The 22,966-nt window shown below is 39.1% G+C and overlaps 3 protein-coding genes across 5 annotated transcripts in view; 1 reads left to right on the top strand and 2 right to left on the bottom strand.

Moving 5' to 3' along the window:
* Nucleotides 1–2,914: 2,914 nt before the first annotated feature.
* LOC310728025 (interferon-induced very large GTPase 1-like) lies at nucleotides 2,915–17,543 on the bottom strand. Of its 3 annotated transcripts, none has more exons than XM_083545053.1 (6): nucleotides 17,463–17,543; nucleotides 12,596–13,222; nucleotides 10,587–11,201; nucleotides 10,405–10,475; nucleotides 3,277–8,280; nucleotides 2,915–3,117 (listed from the first exon to the last, which is right to left on the bottom strand). In XM_083545053.1, the coding sequence occupies exons 1-5, from the start codon at nucleotides 17,476–17,478 to the stop codon at nucleotides 3,394–3,396; spliced, it is 6,216 nt and encodes a 2,071-aa protein (XP_083401179.1). In that variant the 5' UTR covers nucleotides 17,479–17,543; the 3' UTR covers nucleotides 2,915–3,117; nucleotides 3,277–3,393. The 3 variants fall into 3 exon arrangements, with proteins under 3 accessions (XP_083401179.1, XP_083401180.1, XP_083401181.1); XM_083545054.1 differs by having other exon boundaries at nucleotides 12,596–13,213; nucleotides 17,463–17,504; XM_083545055.1 differs by lacking the exon at nucleotides 10,587–11,201 and having other exon boundaries at nucleotides 10,405–10,468; nucleotides 12,604–13,222.
* A 2,929-nt stretch (nucleotides 17,544–20,472) lies between these two features.
* fmc1 (formation of mitochondrial complex V assembly factor 1 homolog) lies at nucleotides 20,473–22,414 on the top strand. The gene is made up of 2 exons (XM_083545118.1): nucleotides 20,473–20,743; nucleotides 22,077–22,414. The coding sequence occupies exons 1-2, from the start codon at nucleotides 20,615–20,617 to the stop codon at nucleotides 22,278–22,280; spliced, it is 333 nt and encodes a 110-aa protein (XP_083401244.1). The 5' UTR covers nucleotides 20,473–20,614; the 3' UTR covers nucleotides 22,281–22,414.
* Nucleotides 22,415–22,933: 519 nt separating this feature from the next.
* The window catches only part of wbp2nl (WBP2 N-terminal like), a 10,058-nt gene continuing 10,025 nt past the window's right edge, over nucleotides 22,934–22,966 (bottom strand). The window contains exon 8 of the mRNA XM_083545110.1: nucleotides 22,934–22,966. This exon is cut by the window's right edge and continues 748 nt beyond it. The gene's annotated coding sequence lies outside the window, so the exon portion shown is untranslated.

Genomic DNA, 22,966 nt, shown 5'->3' with positions numbered 1-22,966 from the left:
TGTACCTAGGAAAGAACGATTGGTGATTGGGGCAAACTTTAATGGGCATGTAGGTGAAGGGAACAGAGGTGATGAGGAGGTGATGGTAGGTATGGTTTTAAGGAGAGGAATGTGGAAGGGCAGATGGTGGTAGATTTTGCTAAAAGGATGGAAATGGCAGTGGTGAACACGTATTTTAAGAAGAAGGAGGATCATAGGGTGACGTATAAGAGTGGAGGAAGGTGCACACAGGTGGATTATCTTCTGTGTAGGAGATGCAACCTGAAGGAGATTGGAGACTGTAAGGTGTTGGCGGGGGACAGTGTAGCTAGACAGCATCGGATAGTGGTCTGTAGGATGGTTTTGGAGGCGAAGAAGAAGAGGAGGAAAGTAAGGTTTGAAAGAAGAATAAGATGGTGGAAACTGAAGGAGGAAGACTGTAGTGTGAGGTTCAGGGAAGAGGTGAGACAGGGGCTTGGTGGTGGTGAAGAGGTGCCGGATGATTGGGCAACTACTGCAGGAGTGATGAGGGAGGCAGCTAGAAAAGTACTTGGTGTGACATCTGGAAATAGAAAGCAAGACAAGGAGACGTGGTGGTGAAATGAGGAAGTGCAGGAGAGCATTAGGGGAAAGAGGTTGGCAAAACAGAAGTGGGATCGACAGAGTGATGAGAAAAGAAGGCAGGAGTACAAGGAGATGCGGCAGCAGGTTAAAAGGGATGTGGCGAAAGCCAAGGAAAAGGCATATGAGGAACTGTATAAGAGGTTGGACACTAAGGAAGGAGAAAAGGATTTATACCGATTGGCCAAGCAGAGGGACCGAGCTGGGAAGGATGTACTGCAAGTTAGAGCACTAAAGGATGGAGAGGGAAATGTGTTGACTAATGTGGAGAGTGTGTTGAGAAGATAGAGGGAGTATTTTGAGCAGCTGATGAATGAGGAAAATCAGAGAGAGAGAAGATTGGACGATGTGGAGTTGGTGAAGCAGGATGTAGATAAGATTAGTAAGGAGGAAGTGAGAGCAGCGATTAAGAGGATGAAGAATGGAAAGTCGGTTGGACCAGATGACATACCGGTAGAAGCGTGGAGATGTTTAGGAGAGATGGCAGTGGAGTTTTTAACCAGATTGTTTAACAGGATTCTGGAAGGGGAGAAGATGCCTGAGGAATGGAGAAGGAGTGTGCTGGTACCGATCTTTAAGCATAAGGGAGATGTGCAGACCTGCAGTAACTACAGGGGAATTAAGTTGATCAGTCACACCATGAAGTTCTGGGAAAGAGTAGTGGAAGCCAGGTTGAGAGAAGAGGTGACCATCTGTGAGCAACAGTATGGTTTCATGCCGAGGAAGAGCACCACAGATGCCTTATTTGCTTTAAGGATGTTGATGGAGAAGTATAGAGAAGGACAGAAGGAGCTGCATTGTGTATTTGTGGATTTAGAGAAAGCGTACGACAGGGTGGAGAGAGGAGTTGTGGTATTGTATGAGGAAGTCAGGTGTGTCAGAGAAGTATGTGAGGGTGGTGCAGGACATGTATGAGGACAGTGTGACGGCAGTGAAGTGTGCAGTAGGTACGACAGACTGGTTCAGGGTGAAGGTTGGACTGCATCAAGGATCGGCCCTGAGCCCTTTCCTGTTTGCAGTGGTGATGGACAGGTTGACGGATGAGGTCAGACAGGAGTCTCCCTGGACTATGATGTTTGCAGATGATATTGTGATTTGTGGTGAGAGTAGAGAGCAGGTTGAGAAGAGCCTGGAGAGGTGGAGATATGCGCTTGAGAGAAGGGGTATGAAAGTCAGTAGGAGTAAGACAGAGTACATGTGTGTGAATGAGAGGGAGGGCAGTGGAATGATGCGGTTGCAGGGAGAAGAGGTGGAGAAGGTGGAGGAGTTCAGGTACCTGGGGTCAACAGTGCAAAGTAATGGAGAGTGTGTTAGAGAAGTAAAGAAAAGAGTGCAGGCAGGGTGGAGTGGGTGGAGAAGAGTGACAGGAGTGATTTGTGATAGAAGAGTATCTGTGAGAGTGAAGAAAAGAGTGCAGGCAGGGTGGAGTGTGTGGAGAAGAGTGATAGCAGGAGTGATTTGTGATAGAAGAGTATCTGTGAGAGTGAAAGGGAAAGTTTATAGGACTGTGGTGAGACCTGAGATGTTGTATGGATTAGAGACAGTGGCATTGAGTAAAAGACAGGAGGTGGAGCTGGAGGTAGCAGAGCTGAAGATGTTGAGATGTTCATTGGGAGTGACGAGTATGGACAAGATTAGAAATGAGTTTATTAGAGGGACAGCACATGTAGGATGTTTTGGTGACAAGGTGAGGGAGGCGAGATTGAGATGGTTTGGACATGTGCAGAGAAGGGACATGAATTATATTGGTAGAAAAATGCTGAAGATGGAGCCACCAGGTAGGAGGAAAAGAGGAAGACCAAGGAGGAGGTTCATGGATGTGGTGAGGGAAGACATGCAGGTAGTTGGTGTGAAAGAGGCAGATGTAGAGGACAGGGGGGTATGGAGACGGATGATCCGCTGTGGCAACCCCTAATGGGAGCAGCCGAAAGAAGAAGAAGAAGAAGAAGATATCTGTATATGTAATTAGTTTTTAATAGATAGATATTTTGGCTTAATGAGTGAAATTATTAATTATTTTAGACTATTTCTGAATTGTTTCGAATGATAGTAAGTCAATAGAAAATAAGATTCTTCCTGTTGACACAACATTTATTGATCTTTGGACACATATCTAGTGCAGTATCAGTGAGATGTACAGAAGTGTGTATAATACTTGTATTAAATGAAGATTAAACTGGGGCAGAGCCACTTGCTCTTTCAATTTGAGCCTCAGACTCCTGAGTGTCTCCAGTTTCTTCTGTATGTGTCACAACTCTGATAAATCAAATATAAAACATTGTAAAAGTCTTACTGAAGCACAGAGACATAAAAATATTGTAATATAGTTTATTATTGCAAACATTGAAACTTAAACACGACCCTTTAAACACAAATGATATGATAATTAATCACATTACAGGATGAAGAAGAACACTGATATGGTTAAATGTTAAATGCATTGAAACAGAAAAGAGAGAAAAAGAGAGACAGTGTGTTTATATTGTGTATATAATATAGAAAATCTAATGAATATTACTCTTCCCGTGGGCTCACCACCTGCAGGAGGGACCGTAAGGGACGGTGCTGTGAGGATTGGGCAGCAGTCGAAGGCGGGGGTCTGCTTAGACTGCTGCCCCCGCGACCCGAATTACGGATAAGCGGGAGAAAATGAATGAATGAATGAATGAATATTACTGATGATATTATTTATGATTTCTGTTGTCATGAATACAGATTATGTTTATTTATTTATTTTGATCATTGGATCATGATTATGTCGCGATTTTCTGCTCGGTTTGGTTTAGAAGAGTCTCAGATTAATTTATCCAAACTCTTAATAGCATGTTCTTTAGTAAACCTTCTCCATTCACTGGGGATCTCACCATAACCCTCAAATGTTTTTCCATAGTGCTTTTCCAGATCTTTCTGGAATCTACACACAAACCATTTCCAGTATGGGAGCTGTGAATTATCAGGGGTGATGCTCCAGGTCTTATAAACTCCTCCTGCTGTTTTGTATGATTTGTAGGGTATTAACTCTTCTGAATCATGTCTGGGGTGGAAACGTTTATCACTTTGCACAGCTGTTGTGCAGAAATCACAGGTGAGATTTGTTGTAGCTCTGAAATACCACCCAGTGATACCATCTACCCTGTGGAAGGGGACACTGTGATCTCCATCATGATCCTTCATTGTGTTGGTACAGATGGCTTTACAGAATGGACACTGAACCCAGCAGCACTGACAGAGGTGATCAATCAGAATCTCATCTGGTTTCTTCCTGAACTTCTCCATGTTGATGTCTTTTGCACTGCTAAAGCTGTTGTCTAGTTCTGACTTCATTACAGTGAGACCTTCACTAACAACCTGCTGTAGAAAATCAATATCTGTAACGTCCTTGAGATCAGTGAAGGTTATTTCTTTAAAGGTCACTTCATCTTTCAGTGCAGAGGTAAAACTTCTCAGCCACGTGTCTGCATCACCATGGCTCTCCTTGAGCTCCTCAGTTGCGATGTTTACAGCATTGATTACACTCTGCAGTTTGTGATGTAGATTTCCTTTAAAAAGGTTCAGAACGGTGGTGGTGTTTTCAGTGATGTACCTATTAACCTGCTCTGTAATGAAGTTTCTGAAGTGCTTTCGGGGATGGAGAATGTACAATTTATACTTCTTAAAGTTCTCCTCCTCTGCCAGACATTTCAGGATGTGTTTCTCAAGGTTTGATCTGTTACCATTAAACTCTGGCATGTCTGATCTGATCTTTGTTGCTAAATCAAGAGCAGTTTTATTGGAAGCTGCCTGCAGGATGAGGTCTCCCTGGGAACTGCAGATCAGTTCACCAAACACTTTAGTTGCTGTTGCTCCTCTGCAGTAGTTTTGGAAGACACTGTAATATTGTGGTTTCTGCTTGGACAAATAAACTCTTGGATCATTTGCATTCATGAACTTTTTATGGCACTCAGTAAATCTGTGACTCGCAACTTCACACACATGAAGACAGAGATCCAAAATGAATTCCTTTTTTAGCATGATTCTCTGGTTTTTGCTGTGATGCTCCTCAACTCTCTTCCTGACATGGTCTGTTATTTCCTGGATGTAGCCGTCATTGTACCCGAGTCTTGTGATTTTACTGCAAATGTCATAAATTAATGATTCAGTTTCTTGTATGACATTTCTGGTGAGTTCTCGTACAATATTATGGTGTTCGGAATGCAGGCCAATCTCAGACTGACTTTTGCTTTGGTTGCTATTGGGAAATTTAAAAAATGAGAAAAGTCCACTCCACAAGCCTGACTGATGTTTTTGTTCTTTATTTTTGCTCTTATTTATATCTTTGTTTACATCAGATTTGACTTTGTGCTGACTCTCAGCAAAAAGTTCTTCTTGCTTCTTCAAAATAATGTAGCATGAATAATTTCCCATTTTGTCAATATTTTTGAAGTCCTCCTGATTTTGCCGATCGAACACAAAAGCCTTTTCATTACCTTCAGACAGAATCTGTTCAGCATCCTCCCAAAACTCAGTAGCTTTTCCTGAAGGTGTGTCTTGTGTTAGTTCAGTGACCCATTTGTCCCACAGTTGATCAAATTCCTCCTTAAGATCTTGTTCATTAGTAGTTGTGGTTTTGAGTTTCAGAGCGAGATCTTTGCTCAGACTGAACAGTTTTTCACTGTATTCTTTTCTTTTGCTTTCGAAGGCATCTCGTGCCTGTTGCTGCTGAATAACTTCATTCAGTTTTTTTTTTGTGTCTTCAAGAAGATCTTCATAAAGTTGTGTGATTTTGGTTTCACATCTCGCTCTCCACTGAACTAAAATCTCTTTGTCTTTGTCTTCTTCAAAGTGACTCTTCACTGATTTGTCCACTTCCTCTTTGGTCTTTTTCATGTAAGAATAAAGATCTTTCTCTTCAATTCTCTTCAGTTTTTCATTTTCAATTCTGTTGTAAAGTTTTTCTTCAGTATCTAGCATGGCACTCCTGAGGGTCCAGGTCCATTTTCCAAACTCAGTCTCCAGTTTTCTGTACACTGCAATCTCCAGGGTGTTTTTGAAGCTAAACACAAAGTTCTCGTTGATTAAAGCGTTCCACAGGTCAGTAATGCGTGATTTTAACTGTGAGAGATTCAGACCTGGAGAATTGGTCGCTTTTCTGAAAATGGCTTTCTTTAGATTCTGAACATTTCTGCTGTAGGATGGGTTTGGTGGTGCCATTGGTGGACTGCCCTCCCAGAGCTGTGCAAAATAATACGCATCCTCTTTTACATTGAATTCAATAACGTCACTGAAACACTCAGCTTCACTTTCTTCTTCTTTTGCAGCCAGTTTTGCCATTTCATCCAGTTTTTCCTGTAAGCGTCTCCTTCCCTCCATGTTTTTCTCTCCAGCACTAACATCTCCAACATTCTGATGGACAAATAAACAGCTGGGGTTCAGTCTGACCTTCTTCATCCTCAGAAAGGCCTGAACAACAATCTGAAGAATGTCCTGCATCTCAGCAGGGTTTTCTCCAAAGATGTTGATTAAGGTCAGGTTTCCAAGACCAACAACAAATGTGGCGAGTTCATTGTCATGATGTCGAGTAGATGTTCCTGCAAGCTCCAGTGCTCGAAGACCTTCAGTATCTACAATAAGAATGTAATCAAACTTCAGCTCTTCCTTCATCTCCTCTGAAACTCTGACCAGCTGCATGAAGGCTCCTCTGGTGCACCTTCCAGCACTGACAGCAAACTGCATTCCAAACATGGCATTTAGCATGGTGGATTTCCCAGAGCTCTGGATCCCCAAAACTGACAGAACAAACACCTTCTGATCTCCCAGTATCTTTACAAGTTCATCTAGAACTGCTGAAACCCACATCAGAGGAACATGACCAGCATCTCCATCCATCAGCTCCATTGGATGGCCAGATTTCATAAGTTCTGCTGCAAGTCTCGGGAGAGAGTTCAACGTTTCTTCTTTATATCCTTTCTTTTGTGTTTGTACTGAAATAAAAGACTCGTAAATCTGACCCATCTCTCTGAGGAGGTGCTCCAAACCAAAAGTTGCTGCATTCAGTTTTACTGAAAGCTCCTCAAGTTCTGTTTGCTTCTCTTTCATTTTATCTGATTTATCATGTTTGTTCTTAAGGTCTAAAACTTCTGTCCACTTTTTATTGTATTTGTGATGAAGACCAGAAAGACAATCTGATGTGCGTTTGTCCAGTAGAATCCCAACCCATTTCAGAAAGAACAATCGTTCATTAATGTCACTTTGAGAATTTAGGACAAAAATAAACTGTTCCATAAGTCCAGAGAGGCCATATTTATGCTGCTCTTTACGAATTTCCATCATTTGTGTTTGTTTTGCACTTTTTTGCTTTTCCAAGTTGTTCCCATGAAGTTGATGCAGGTCTTTGTTCATCTTACACCAGTCATGCCATAACTTTCCCTGACAGGGCAGATGTTCTTCCTTTAATTTGGAGAGATCATTTCCCTCCAAATGACTCATCACCATCACTGCAGCTTCCTTAGATTTCGTGCATGCAGGGAAATTTTCATCATTTATAGTCACTTTGGTTTCAAAATCTTCAAGTTTGAACATTCTGGGTGACTTGGAGAAACAGTCTTTGATGATCATTCTGAGATTTTTATATATATCTGACTGAGTTCTGTCTTTAAGTCCAACCTTGTATTTTCCATCATCAAATCTAGTAACACCTGATTTATCATTAGAAAGTAGGCAAATAAGAGATTTGTGGCCTTTCAAAAGATCTTCTAGTAAGTGCTTATTTGTGATTTTATTTTCATCACCTAACAGCACGACATTCACTGAGGACATTTCAGTCAGAATCTCCAGTTGCTCTTGATTAGTTTGTGCATCACCATGGAGATTACAGAATGCAATACAGTCAGAGAAAACATCCGTTTCCTTTCCAGATGGACAGTACCAAGCAATCTCCACCACTCCATCCATCAGGAGCCGGTTCTTGCTGCTGTTGGTACAATGTCTGTGGAAGAAGGTGTCATGTTTCTCAGTGATCAAGCTGTTCATTATCTGAGACTTGGATGATGATGCAGAACCAATCCTAAAGAAGGCCACCATTGGAGTTTCTGCTTCAGATATTGCCCAGGTTTTAGTGATCTCCTCACCAGATTTAGAAGTCTTCCAGCTCTTTCTGATTTGGCGAAAGGTCCACAGAGGAAACTGGATCTCTCTGGTGAAGGGATTGGGCACCAGCAGAGGCAGAGCGTACTGACACTGAGCCAGTTTAGTCACTATTTTCTGCTTTAGGAAAAGATCAGAGCAGTGGAGCACCGCCATCTGAACATCCATGGGGTGAACAGGAGATTTATGGTCTTCCTCGTTAAATGATTCTGCCTTTTTGGTAAAAAGATTATCAAACAAACCAAAACCTTCATCACCTCGTGTACTGAGATCAACATAATCAACTATGGCAACATCTTCTTCACTGCTAATATATCTTGCACTATAGTCCATCATTAAAAGCCTTTGTAGAAAGGTTTCCACCAACTCTCTCTCTGTACAAGACTCCTTCCAGTTTAATGAATGTGAAGTTATTTGGAGAATGTCTGAAATTTTCATTTTCACTTTCTGCTTTTCCTCAAGATCAAGTCTAAGAAACAGTTGCTCTGTTTTTTCCATTTCAAGCTTTTTCTTTTTTTCATATTTTGAACTGTCTTCTCCAGACTCCATTATATATTCCTGTAAAACAGATCATACACATAAGCATTTCAAGTTTATCTAGCCGTCTTGATGAATTACTGAATTACACAAGCCTACCATCACTCACGTCTCTAAACCTATTCTGAAATAGAAGAACCCAGCTTCTGAACATGCAGTGATAATGCTGGCTGTCGTGTGTGTGCTCTATTAATGTCACTTATGCCCTTGAGGGTGCTATTAGTTTTAACCACATTATTATATTGTTACGTAAAAAAGATCAGATCTCCAAATAAAAATGTAACTAAAAAAATTTGTCAGCTGATTGTCAAACCCAGTCATTAGTGTTACACAGGTCAGGTGACTCTCAGTGTGGGTCTCCAGCCTGGATACATGTGGAGGGTGTTGTTATGAAGGACATCCATCTTAAAGCATGTGCCAAATCTGATATGTGGATCAAAAACCAGAATTTCATACCAGATTGGTTGAAGCCTAGGTTACCAACGACCACCACATCGTTAGTGTAAGAATTTACAGACTGCCTCAACCCTATATATATATATATTGCTATATCAAAATGAGCTAATTCGCAAAACCGCTTAAATTTCACAAAAGTATTTATGTAGTTTGATATAGACTTTCAGTTGGATCAATCTTAATCATAGTCTAACTTTAATCTGTCTGGGAGGCAGCAAGCCACCAAGGACCAGCTCTAACCAAAAGGTGTCTAAGACCATGATTATCATTTAAAATATACCCTATCCGGACCTGCTGGGGGGCCGGCACTAGCAAAGGGGTAAATACCAGTTATTACCACCTGCTGACCTCTGGCTCGATAATGGTGTCACCCAGGCATGTGTGATGTGGAGATGGTGAAGTGGATAGGATTAGTAAAGAGGAAGTGAGAGCACTGATTAAGAGGATGAAGAGTGGAAAGTCGTTAGGATGTGTGTTAGAGAAGTGAAGAAAAGAGTGCAGGCAGGGTGGAATGGGTGGAGAAGAGTGATAGCAAGAGTGATAGGTGATAGAAGAGTATCTGTGAGAGTGAAAGGGAAAGTTTATAGGACACCTATTTGTTGTCAGGGAGAACCCTGCTTCTCCTTCCGTGCCCACCCCGCCTGCATGGAGCTCCTCACCTTCCTACTAATCATCCACACCTGACACTCGTTCCCGACACATATATAAACCCCTCACTCTCACCCTCAGCTCCTCACCTTCCTACTAATCATCCACACCTGACACTCGTTCCCGACACATATATAAACCCCTCACTCTCACCCTCAGCTCCTCACCTTCCTACTAATCATCCACACCTGACACTCGTTCCCGACACATATATAAACCCCTCACTCTCACCCTCAGCTCCTCACCTTCCTACTAATCATCCACACCTGACACTCGTTCCCGACACATATATAAACCCCTCACTCACTCTCATTCACCGTCCGTTATTGTTAACCGTATGCCTCGACTTCGGTTGGACTCACCCTACAATCCTGCGCTACGCTTTTTCCTAAAAGCATATCTCGGACTACCCTGCAACCTTTGCTCTGGACGTTGTGGGCCGCGCTCTCTCAGCACACCACAGATATTTCCTTCTCGGAATCTTCATCCCAGTTGATGTATGTTTGTCGATCTTCCTTATCTTCATTAAAACCACACAAACTGCACTCCGGCTTCTGGCTCTGTTTCTACCGCATAACATTTGTACACATTTAGGTGTCCTTCTTTAAACAGAACTTGTGCCTAGGTCTTATGGCTGTACCAGAAAACTGCTTAGTCATATAATGCACAATGATGTTAAACACACTGATGAGTGTTGTGTCTCTATTTAAACTGACTGTCTCCTTCATGATCCTTTTAGGATGTGCCTCAAAACTCAAACTTTAAATTCAAAAGACATGATACATAAAACAGCGCTTTCTTAATGTGTGAGGGCAACATGAGAGGTTTTTCAAACTCTCTAGAATAGTAAACAAGTACTTCATTTGAAGTAAAGCACAACAGAACCACACAAATTCCGCTTGATGCCCCCTGTGATTCCCACTTCTCATCAAATTCCTTTCAGGGCTATTTAGTATCCTCTATCAGGAGTTAAAATTGAACAGGCAGCAAAAAGAGAAAGTTCCTATTAAAGTGTTCACTAGGAAATAAGGAACTGCTTACCTTTCCCCTTTCCGCCACTTCTTCACTCCTCTGTGTAGCTGTCTTCTCTTGTGGCAGGTCTGTGCTGTGGCCTATTAGTAAAAACATTTTAATGACAAAAATACAAATAATAATTATGAAGAATGTTAATTAACTATATCCAAGAACATTTGATCATTTATAAATGTGTGGTGGGAACTTGCGTCTGTATTCAGGTTGACCTCCAATTTTCTCAGACAGTTTTTGGTCTTCTGCAGAGTCAACATCTGCATACATCTCACACTTAAGGCTCCCTTTATTCACCTCGACCATCTCCTCTATCATCTCCACGAAGCTGGCCTGACTGCATTTACTGAACTCGAAATGTCTGTTATGACATTCAGCAATGAGATTCTGTATGATTTCCTTGTCTGCATTGCTGCAATGTTCTGGATTTTTAGTAGAGACCACAATAGTGTACTTATAGGTTTCCTCAGATAGAGATGAGAAAATTAAATCCAGTCTGCTTTTGTCTGCTACAGAGAAATTTTGCAACTGTACAACCAGCATTATGACATGAGGCCCAGGAGCTGAAAGCGAGATACACTGTTTAATACACTGTGTGAGCTGATCTTGTGAAAGGGTTTGGTAAAAAAGATGAGGTGCATTTATAATGGTGATGTTTCTTCCCATCACAGGCCCTGTAACTCTCTCATTCTGAAACCCTACTGAATGTAGAGGAAGTTCAGCTTCAAATGCAGATCTGGCTAGGATGGAGTTTCCCACACTGCTGGTATCTGAGAGACTGTTTCCCAACAGAATAATTCTCAGATCAGACACTGCAAAAGAAGAGATGCATTCAGAGCTACTAATATATTCACCAGTGGTGTAATCAAATGACTTTGTCTGTATCTGTAACTCAATCTGTTTAGTGCACATTTATATTCTATTTTAAAATAAGGCTAAAAACTTTAGTGGGTGTGATTTATAATGACTTTTTTTTAAAGAACTCTATTACTATGCTCTTGACATGCTGGAAATTAGTGAGAAGAAAACATGACTAATAGAAACAGAAGCCACATTTAATCCCAAAATGAAGAGGGGGCAGGGTGAACAGCCAGGTAAAGTGTGATGATCAGGATTAACACTCTGACTGATAAAATACATCACTCACAGCAAACTAGAATGCTGCAGAGCCAATGCCTGTGATCAATCAACAACTTAAAAACACCATATAATACCACAATACAATATTAACATTTATACCCAATTATCATAATATCAAAAATGTTAACTTCCTTCCATCACACATCACTCTGTAAATACCCCATAAAAAATGCATAGTTTCCCAAATCTTCCCCAAATGTCATCTTCAACATGCATTTAATCTTTTGGTATTTAACCGTTCTGAAATGTAGTCACTATCCAAACATTGTAGCAATGCACATTCAAAGAATATCAGTATGCTGAACACACTGCTGTATACATATTTTTTGCAAAGTTTTACATTATACACATATATAATATTATATTATAAATCATTCATAAAATACTTTTGATACTTCTGCATTGTGTAACCACCCCAATGACTACTTTTACTAACACACCTATTGTTCTGGAGTTGTGGAACTATCGAAAGAAGTTTCTGGCCACTCGAAATGTAGAAACATATGGACTTGAAGTCTGTGCAGGCGAGTCTGTCTTCCCCCAAGATTTTACATGTGAATTTGACATTTTGTAAAGTGTTTTGTGCTTTTTTTATTTGTTATTTCATCCTGTGCCATTTGGAGATGCACATTTGTTTGTATTTTGGTATTTGGTACATGCGATTTCTAGGAATGTTTCAGTGTCAGACAGACATTTTTTATCATTTGGAGAAATCTGGTGTCATACGGAGAGATTTGTGTTATTTGAAAAGGTTTTGTGTTATTTGTTGATATTTTCCTCATTTAGTGATTATTTGTGTCATTTGGTGAGATTGTGTTCATGTGGAGAGGTTATGATGTTCAGTGTAGAAGGCCAAGAAATGAATGAATGACGCATTCAGTCTCTAATCAGAACTTAATAAAAAATTTGGAGGAGAGTAAAAACATCCTATACAAGTCTCTGCCTCCAAATCTGTTATATAGAAAAATTGATTAACTTCTTCAATTCCACTTAAATTGATTAAAGTTTATTGGAATAAAAATCCTATAACATGGCTACATTACTGAATATAATAAATTACACGTACCTTCATACTCCTCTAGTTTTCCTCTCACTGTATCTCCATCTGTCTTTGCTGTGTTTTTTGTGAAATGATCTTCATGTCCTCTCTGTGTTCCTGGGTGTTTCTTCTCATGCAACCTGCTTCCTTCAGTCTCCTTCACCACTGCATCAATTTTCTTTAAAAGCTGAAGAACCTCATGTTTATCAAATGGAGATATTTTCTGAATCCTGTGGTGTCTCACTTCACATTCACTGATGAATCCCTGGTCTTCACCTGTAGTTATCACTATGGAGCGTTTTCTGGACAGTGGGCTGAAAGTTTCCAATATGCTTCTGACTCTGTCATGTTTCTCACGTGTGACTGTTTCTGACTGAAGCACTAAGAGGAACACGTGAAGTCCAGGATCAGCGAGAGAAATACACTCTTTTACCCTCTGAGTCAGTTCCTCCTGAGACAGTTGTGGGTTATAGAGATGAGGTGTGTTGATGATGGTGATGATTCTTCCCTCCACATGACCACTGGCTTTCTCACTGTACTGCTTCACTGAAGAAGGAACTTCAGTCTCAAATGCAGATCTGCTCAGGATGAAGTTTCCCACTGCGTTGGTCAGAGGTACATTTTCCCCCAGCAGCACAATTCTCACTTCAGACACTGAAACATTATTAGAAACAAATTATTAATGATCTTTCTTCTGTGGTTGAACAACTAAAGGTACACTTAGTGAAATAAGATCTACTACAATGTGCAGCTTTATTATTTATACATTTTAGTGCAGTATATCGCTTTATCTTGTCATCGTTTCTACAGGAAAATGTCCCTGTCCCAAGTGCTCAAAACACCAGGGCTCAATCCCTCTGGTATTCCCTGCCTGTGTATTGACACTGTTAATCTATTATCTAGGTTTAATCCTGTTTGAGGATTTTGATAACTATTTTTGGCCTTTAGACTGTTTTTATTATTAATCTAGATGCTTTTCATACCCTGGGTCACAATTCTAGGAAGGGTTGCAATGAAAAAGAAATAGGGAAAAAAAACTACTTCAAAACAAAAACTAAACTAAAACTAAGACTGCTGGTGCTGGACTTTTTTCAACCATTAAAAGTTCTCCCACACCACCCACTGCTATGTTCCATTCATTGGGGTCCTGTAGCGACTTTTGTGAGACCACCTTAGAAGATGACTCGAAAGTGATTGATTAGACACACAGTTCAGAGTTTTAACTGTAAATTTATGTGCCAAATTTCACTTTTTACCAGATGGTTCTATGTGTTGCCATGTACTGTACAAAGCTGAAAAAAATTAGAAGAGGAAGAAGAAACAATAAAATATTAACAGGGCAACTTTTGACTTTCTAATAAACAAATGTACAACAGAAATTACTACAAATACAAATGATTTTTCATGTTACATGCCCTAAACATAGCTGTGAGTAATAATAATAATACGGTAATTTATAGAGTAATATTATATATATATATAACATAGCAAACATGTAAGCAATTAAACGGGAGAGGAAACAAAAAATTCTACCCCAAAATTTAACCTTTTTCATTAACTTGTTTTAACTGATCAGCAGACAGATTTTTAATACATTTTTATAATCATACATAATTTTATCAGTATTGTGAGGTTTCGTTTTCCAGACTAATATAATCAGGTGAGGTACCTGAGGGACCTTTAGACTGAGTGATGATCTGTTTGTGTATATGTCATAAATAAATATATGTTTATTTAATTCTGTTCTTATTGCTTGTCTTTGTCACAAATCCAAAAATAAATGCAATTTTAATCTTTTAACATTATTATATAAGTTTAAACAAAGTTCGATAAACAAAACAAAAAAGTAACAAACTAACACAAGAATAAATGCAGTAAAATAAAGTTGAACTCCATACACAAGGAAAATACTTTGCCAAAGCTGTGTACATAAAACGTTCACACAAATAAAAGTTTAATAAAAAATAAATAAATAAAAATAGTGAAAATTTGATGTCTATAATTTTCTTAGAATTGTATCACTTATAATCTACACACTGTTGATTTACAGTTAAATATTGGTTTATTTACGCTGAGGTACAGTGGCTGAGAAGTGCAAAACACATTAACAAATCCGAAAACACAAGGACGATTCAGACAAAGCGGAAAAGAGAGGTATAGTGTGTGAACAAAACACTTATTGATCATTGGATGAGACACCTGTCATTCAACATATACAGGAAGTATGAAATCTTATAACTTTGTTTCTTGTACAGTTGTAAAGTTCTCAAGACCTTGCCCTATTTTATTATATCTACAAATAACCTGAAGTATTAACAAAAAAAAAAAAACTTTTTCCCCAAAAAATAATAATGATTCCCCCCACCCCCTTCTCTTTTCAACTGAACAGCCATAATATTATGACCCCCTGTCTATTATTGTGCTGGTCCCCTTTTGCTGCTAAAACAGTCGTGACCCGTCGATCGTCAACATCATGAACTTCTCCAGCAGTTTGAGCTACAGGAGCTCGTCTGTTGAATCGGACTACACGGACCAACCTTTATTCCTCACGTGCATCAATGATCCTCGTCCCCCCTGACCCTGTCGCCGGTTCACCACTGTTCCTTCCCTGGTGCACTTTAGATTCTGACCACTGCAGACCAGGAACATCCCACAAGAGCTGCAGTTTTAGAGAAGCTCTGACCCAGACGTCTAGACATCACAATTTGTCAAACTCGCTCAAATCCTTATGCCCATTTTTTCCTGCTTCTAACATCAACATTCACCTGCTGCCTAAAAAATAAATCCAGCCACTAACAGATCATCAGAAGATCATCAGTGTTCTTCACTTCACTGCTCAGAATGTTAGAATGTCAATGTGCTAATGTTATTATGTCATAATGTCATAATATTATGACTGATAGTGTACACTTTGTATTTTTGGGGTACTCATCAATCTACACTCAGTTATCATGTAGGAAGGTGAACCTTCAGCCCAGTTTGAGGTCCTGAGTGCTGTGGATCAGGTTTTTATTGAGGAGATCTTGTACTTCACTCCATTCAGCTTTTCCTCAACACTGCCCAGTCTCACAGTTCCTGCTGCAGAAAAAACATCCCCACAGCTGGATGCTGCCACCACCATGCTTCACAGTTGAGACAGTTTTGGGGAGGTGATGAGCTAAGCCTGGTTTCCTCCAGACATGTCGTTTAGAAGAGAGGCCAAACAGTTCAATTTTTGTTTCATCAGACCAGAGAATCTTTTTCCACTTCAGGTTTGTTGTGTTCTCTTACAATTGAATTGCTATTACCATTTATGATCACTAGGTGGTATATGCATGTTAATAGATGTAAAGCGGTGTTACTGCTAATGTGGAGTAAGTAAAAAAGAAGCATGGAGATGTTAAGCTACAGCTTGTGTCCTGGCTACTTATTTATCTAATTCTCCTTCAACATAACAAGGTTGCAGCTCTTTCAGGTTCCAGTTGATAAACTTCAAGTGAGCTTCCATGGGTTTTGCACTGAGGAGAGGCTTCCATCTAGCCACTCTGCCATAAAGCCCAGTTTAGTGGAGGTCTGCAGTGATGGTTGTCCTTCTGGAACTTTGTTTATCTCCACACAGGATCTCTGGAGCTCAGTCAGACTGACCATCAGGTTCTTGCTCACTACTCTTACTTCTCCCCAGATTGCTCAGTGTGGACAGGCAAATAACTGTTGGAAAAGTCCTGGTTGTGCCCCACGTCTTCCATTTATGAATGATGGAAACCACTGTGCTCTTGGAAATCTTCAGTGCAGCAGCAAATTTGTGTGTGGCCTTCCCCAGATCTGATTTTTCCAGATCATGTCCAATCAAAAAGCCTTTTTCACAGGAAGACTCCTGTTAAGATGTAGAAACATCTCAGCAACAATAAAGAGAATCAAGAAGGACCTCAGGTCATTTTTAAGTGTTGTTGCAAAGGGTTTAAGAACTTATGCACATGTAATATTTCAGGTTTTTTTACAGACAATTCTTATTTTTACTTTGTCATTATTTTGGATTGAGTGAAGATTAATAAGAAAAAAATCTGAATGATGGAAGTATCAGACTGCAACATAACAACACTGAAAAAAGTAAAGGGTCTGAATATTTCCTGTATGACAATGATCCTAAACACACCTGCAAGTCCACCTCTGAGCTTAAATGCTACAGAGACGCTGTGGCATGACCTGGAACAGACCGTTTATTCTTGAAGATCCTTTAATGAGACCGACTCAAAACAATTCTGCAAAGAAGTGTGAGCCAAAATTCCTCCACAGTGATGGGAAAGAAAACGCTTAATTAATGTTGTTGCCGCCAAGTGTGGCACAACCCATTATTAGATTTAGAGGCCAAATCTTTTGTACATGGGGCCAGGCAGGTTTAGACAGATTTTTTTCCTTAATAAATGAAATCATCATTTAAAAACTCAATTTTGCATTTACTCTTATCTTCATCTCATATCATATATTATGCCTGATGATTCAAATCATTTACGATATGCAAAAAAATTGCTTCATTTTTTAATAAACAGATTTACAGAAAAATATGTATTTTGTAATTCAGCCTGTGATATTTTTTTCAGAACATTGACGATTCTAAAGTAAATGTCAGTTAATAAAACATCATATAAACTAAAATTGTTAAAACATGAGACAAGGCACCAAATAAATTGCTTATCTGAATGTTGTAAATAGTTTTGAACTTTGGGACATCATGTGACTCTGTGGGCAAAGACGCCTTATAGCTTTCCTCCGTTTCTCGCTCTTTTATATCCATTACTTTTCACACACTGCTGATTTACAGTCCAATTTTATATATTGTGAAATGAAGCCATTCATTTCAGGAGTTTGCCTTTTTCTTTAGAATTTAATGTGAATAAAAGATGATTGTGATTCTTACCCTCGTTCGACGCCATTTCCTGGCAGCGCTGAAGTTGAAAGTGAAAGTATTTTTTCTTTGTTTTGGGAATGATCTAGCCCGTGTATTGAGCTGTGTTTTCCATGTTACGATGGCCACCAGATGGCAGTATAATGCAGCGGTGTGCCGAGTTCAGGCTCGTTCTGATTACAGAACTCTGTGTTTGTACTTCAATACATGGTACCATGATGAAATATGATGAATTCTATCTGTTCATCAGAGGCATTGAAGCTAACAGGAAATGTGAATTAGAATTGGAAAGCTTTCAGATTTGAACTTTATGCGTTCACCATTGTGCTGGATTGTAATGAACAGAGGAAAAGAGCAGTGCTGCTGACATCTGTAGAACACATTTTTCTTCATGGTATAAGAAAAAGAGAAGTATGAGGGCGTGTTTGAGAAGTTTGGAAAAATGGGACCTACAAAAGGAATATCTTCAGAAATAGACTGCGGACAGAGTCAGAATTGTGTGTTGTAATTTTACAACACATTGTGTGACTCTAGGATTCGATATATAATAGTAATTGTAGTAAAGATTAAAGAGTTGTTGACTGACCGCATATTAAAAAGGGCAATAAAAATAGTAAGTTTTTTTTTTTTATGTAAAGCACTTTGAATTGTCATTGTGTATGAAATGTGCTACAGTATAAATAAACTTGCCTTGCAGTGTCATAGACTAAATAAAATGACGGAGAAAAGGAAAATGGACATAAGATCATTTTTCAGTGCACCTAAACCATATCTTTATAAGTACAATCTGACTGTATTATTTGTGTCCCCTTCAAAAATTGCTCATTAAAATTTTTATGTTTATTGTCCCCCCGCTACTGTTAAATGAAATTTACGCCCATGGATCTATTATTATTGTTATTAATGTCCTGGCGGTATGAAGCGCTGATAACACAAACTACAGATCCCATAATGCATCGCTTCAGCTGCCTTACCGAACACTAGACCACCTGAGAACATTCCAGCGTCAATCAAGTCGAGCTTCTGTTGATGTATTTAACCCTATTGTACAGTTATTGTGAAACAGCGCCTCACAGTGGTGAAGAGAAAAGTTGACTCTGAGTAGATGTTTACTGACACTAGCGGTAAACACGTGTGTGTTATTAGTGGAGTGAATGTGACTGTAATTAAGGATCTGAATCTAAGACGGAACTACGAGACAAAACATCAGGAGAAGCTGAAGAACCTGAATGCAGAGCAGAAGATACAGAAAGTAGAAGAGTTAAAGAAGAATCTCACATTTCAGCAGATGTTTTTCACCAGAGCAAAATCCCAAAGTGAAGCTGGAGTGAAAACAGAGGAGAAATCAGAGGAACATCAGCCGCTTATTTACTGAGGGAGAGCAAAATATTAAAGTTATTTAAAGTTCAAGATTATTTTTTATAAAATGGAATAAGAGCAAATAAATCTGATTGTTTCGATTTGTTGTTATTTTAACGTTTGTTCAGGGTTTCTGCAGCATGTTCATATTTCTAACTTGTTTAATTTGGACAGGAGATATTTTTATGGAGAGCAAAATATTTAAAGTTTAAGTTTATTTATTCTGGAATAATATTCCTGTCCAGAAGCCTGTTGGAAACGAACACAGTGGCAGTGGAAAAGGAGCGTGATAATGAGTGGATGGGGTTAAAGGGCAGTTTGACTAAAAAAACCTGTTCTAAAATTCTACAACCAAGAATAAGCCACTAAAAATGTATTCAGATCCAATGAAATCTGGTTTAGGAGCTGTTTTACTCCAGCAACATGACACAGAGTGATATCTGGTTGCATATTCTATATATAATGCACAAATAGAAAAAGAGACTGTAGGTGTAGTGTTCGGTTGGTTGAGAGATTTCATGAGTATGTTTATGGAAGAGATGTTTAGAGACAGATCATAAGCCTCTTATAGCAGTATCAGACAAATCAACAAAGCACATGATCTCATATTTAAAAACAAATTTCACAGAATCCTGGTGACTTTAGTCAGTGATAACGAACCCCAAATCAGTGATCTGACATTTAAAGAGTTCACATTGCAGCATGACCTTCAGAAGCACATCATCATGTACATATTAATCAACTGATAGAAAACTGATGTAAAACATAAACATGTTCAATTCAGCTCATAATCATTTATTATTATTTACTTATTCTGAGGTTCGTTTCACCATCATCTTTCTGATTTACTTCACTTGTGGTAATGGATATCTGAAGAAACATTAGTTAGCATGTTAGCATTGCACCACATTTATGTGTCCATACAAACAATTAATAATTAATTTGTTCGGGGGAAAATGTGGAAATATTTTTATCTATGTGTCAGTTTATTCAGGCATGTCTGCTTTATTACTATTATTACACGTTACACCAGTAGGTTTTAGAGAATAAGTTACTAATCTCACACAACTAAGTTCATCACAGACCATCCTGTTATCTCACTGGCTTGACTTTTAATTCTGTAAAACACTTTTATTACTTTAAATTTTTACAGCATGTCAGAAAATGATCTCTTGTGACAGTGATGAGCACCAAATCATCTCAGCATGCTCTAAACTTTCACCTTTGATGTGGATCAGGTCCAAAAGCAGACGACCACATCAGGTTCCTGTGTTTTCAGGCACAGAGACCAAACCTGGACAATTTCCTGGTTTCTATTTAATCAGCAGCTGTTCAGTGTGGGTTTGTGTGTGTCCACTGTGGCCTCAGATTCCTGTTGATGACTGACAGTGAGGAACCTCAGGTGGTGTATTTCTGCAATGTAACACACTACAGTAAACTCTCATGAATAAACCCTCACTAACACTATGATGTGAAACTCTGGTTTCTACACACACTGTATGTGTAGTGATAAAATGAGCTGCTCTCAGAAAGCCTGGTCAGGTGAGGAGAAGCATGTGCTCGGTAATCGATTAGATTTCCTGATCTGCACATTTCACTACACACTGAGTAATAAATATCACAATAATGAATTTATAAAGTAAAGAAACACAAAATGTGGATCATTTCAGGTTAAAAGCGCTTTAAAACTGGGAGTGATTTTTACTGAAAGCTAATTGAGGTTAGATCTCCTGGATGAGAAGATCCAGACTCCTCAGTGTGTCCTGCAGCAGGAGGTGGAACACACTGCTCCACTGATCTCCAACATGGCGGCCCTCAGCTCTCCTCTGAGAACATGTCGGGGTATTTTAAAGGAGCTCCGATATCTAAAAGGCCCCGAGTATAGAGGCACCATGATGTACACTTATGTGATGGAACAGTTCCGGAAAAATCAGGTAGGAGATGAGATCTAAAGCTGAGCTCAATGTGCTACTGCTGCTGGTGGAGCTTCTGACCTTCACGAGGTTGAGGAGAAACTCGCGCTGTATTACATTATTAACTAAATGATTTATTTACCAGTTAAAAATCTATAATATTGATCATTTCTCCATAAAAATCACTTTCGGTTTCCCTGATATTCTAAAGCGCATGCGCCACGCATTTCTTTTAAGCTGCTATGGCAACGGCTCCTCGCGCCTTTTAATTCTGAGGTAAAATAAATGCTAACATGCTAACAAAGAAAAAAACGGGCACTTTGGTTGATAAACAATGTTTAAAAACAGTAAACAACATTAAATTTTCCACAGATTTTTCATGAAAAACATCCCAAAACGAAAATCTAAATAGTATAATAATATATTAGTTCTCCACAGACAGCAGGATGACAAAGTCATTAGAAACCATATAAGATATTTTATTCTGAGGCAAATCATCTGCTCCTGAAAGGCTGCACAGGTTTCTGGTGGTATTTCACAGTAAATCAGTGAAATCCTAATGGAGACCATTACAGCTGTTCTCATGGTGCATAATGGGAAGATCAGAAGTACTGCTGGAAGGTTGGAGGTCTTTCAGAGAAGAGCTCACAACATCTAGTGCTAATACTGAGTAATAAAAGGAGTTTTTATGACTGAATTAATACATTTATCATTTATTTATATCTAGACCACTATAGGTGTAATTCATTTCCAAATTATATTTTGGATTCCTTTGGATATCTGTTCACCACATAATCCATCATGGTCATTAATTCACTTGAGAAAGGAGTTTCAGACATGGTGCTAAGAAGATATATAGGATATGAAATAATCCATTTTACACTGGACTGTTCTGTGTCCTGATGTCCCAGTGGACTAAACAGGACAATAAAGTGTTCTGTCTGCAGAATGTTAGTGTAGAAGTCAGCTGGTTAATTGTATTAAATAAAGTTAATACTGTTAATTCTTCAACATTAATTTCATTGTTCACGCTTTAAACGTTTTTTCAAACCCACAATTTGCAAGTGATCAGAAATATTGGAACTGATTGTGTATCTAGTTGTCAAGGTGAAGTTCTGACTGTTTAAACAGGATAAACATGAGACCTGAAGGAAAATCACCAAGAGCTATTAATCAAACATGAGGCAGAACCAGTAGAAAAATCTTCTTAAACTGAAAGAAACCCCCCAGAGAACCAGAGTCCTGTAATTCCAGTACTTTTGGAGAAGAGTGTTATAAGTATTATGTATTGTCTTTTCTCCTGTACAGTGAAACATGTTAATGTTATAAATGAAATGTGTGTTGGCGTGTTCAGGTGACCAGTGCGCGACACTGCCGTGCCCAGAGAGAGGCTCTCCACACCTCCCACACATACCTGTGTCTGGTAGAGTCCACACGCCATCATCTAGAGCTGCATAATCAGTACCACGGGAAAGGAGCACGCCCCCTGGAGGAAGTGGCCCACCTTGTAGGATTGCGCTTACCCACACAGCCTGGTGGTAAGGGCTGGGAGAAGTGAGAGACTGAGTAACAGAGGGAGAGCAGGAGGACGACTGGCTGTCAATCAGAGACTGTCTTCATTCTCTGAGTGTTTGTGTCGATTTGTAAAGATCTCTTTGTCTTTAAATAAATAAAGTTTGTTCACACTCCTGATAGCGATTATTAAAAATAAACACATGATCTAATCCTGAACCACCAGGTCTCACCCTATGATTCCTCAAAACTACAATCATTAGTTCTTTTCCATTTTATAGATTTTATTCACACAAAATAGAAATAACTTGTTAGCAAAATACACGTCTGTAAATTAGTTTGCTGAAACACTTCTAGACAAATTAAACGTGTTTTTATTACTATATCACAGTACAGATAAACATTACAAGGTTCAATGTTCAAATGTTGGTTATTTACTCAGTGCTGAGCAAAAAGCAGAACCCAGCAGGAGGAAACCTGAAAAGGAACTGCTACAAATCACAAATTATTCTAAATCAAATCATTTATTTTACTTCTACTGAACAGGAATCAGTGCAGAAGGATGGAACACTGTTTTATAAGTCAGTTAATTTCTCTAATCTATAATTAATGTGGTTTTATTGGATGTCAATACAGTGTGTATTATGTAACACACAGACACACACACACACTTTTCCCATTACAGCCAGAACACTGTGCTGAATCCAAGATATTTATTTAGAATTATTCACC

This window comes from Silurus aristotelis, assembly GCF_946808225.1.
Source record: "Silurus aristotelis genome assembly, chromosome: 6".
NCBI lineage: Eukaryota > Metazoa > Chordata > Actinopteri > Siluriformes > Siluridae > Silurus > Silurus aristotelis.
This window is presented reverse-complemented; position numbering and strand designations above follow the sequence as displayed.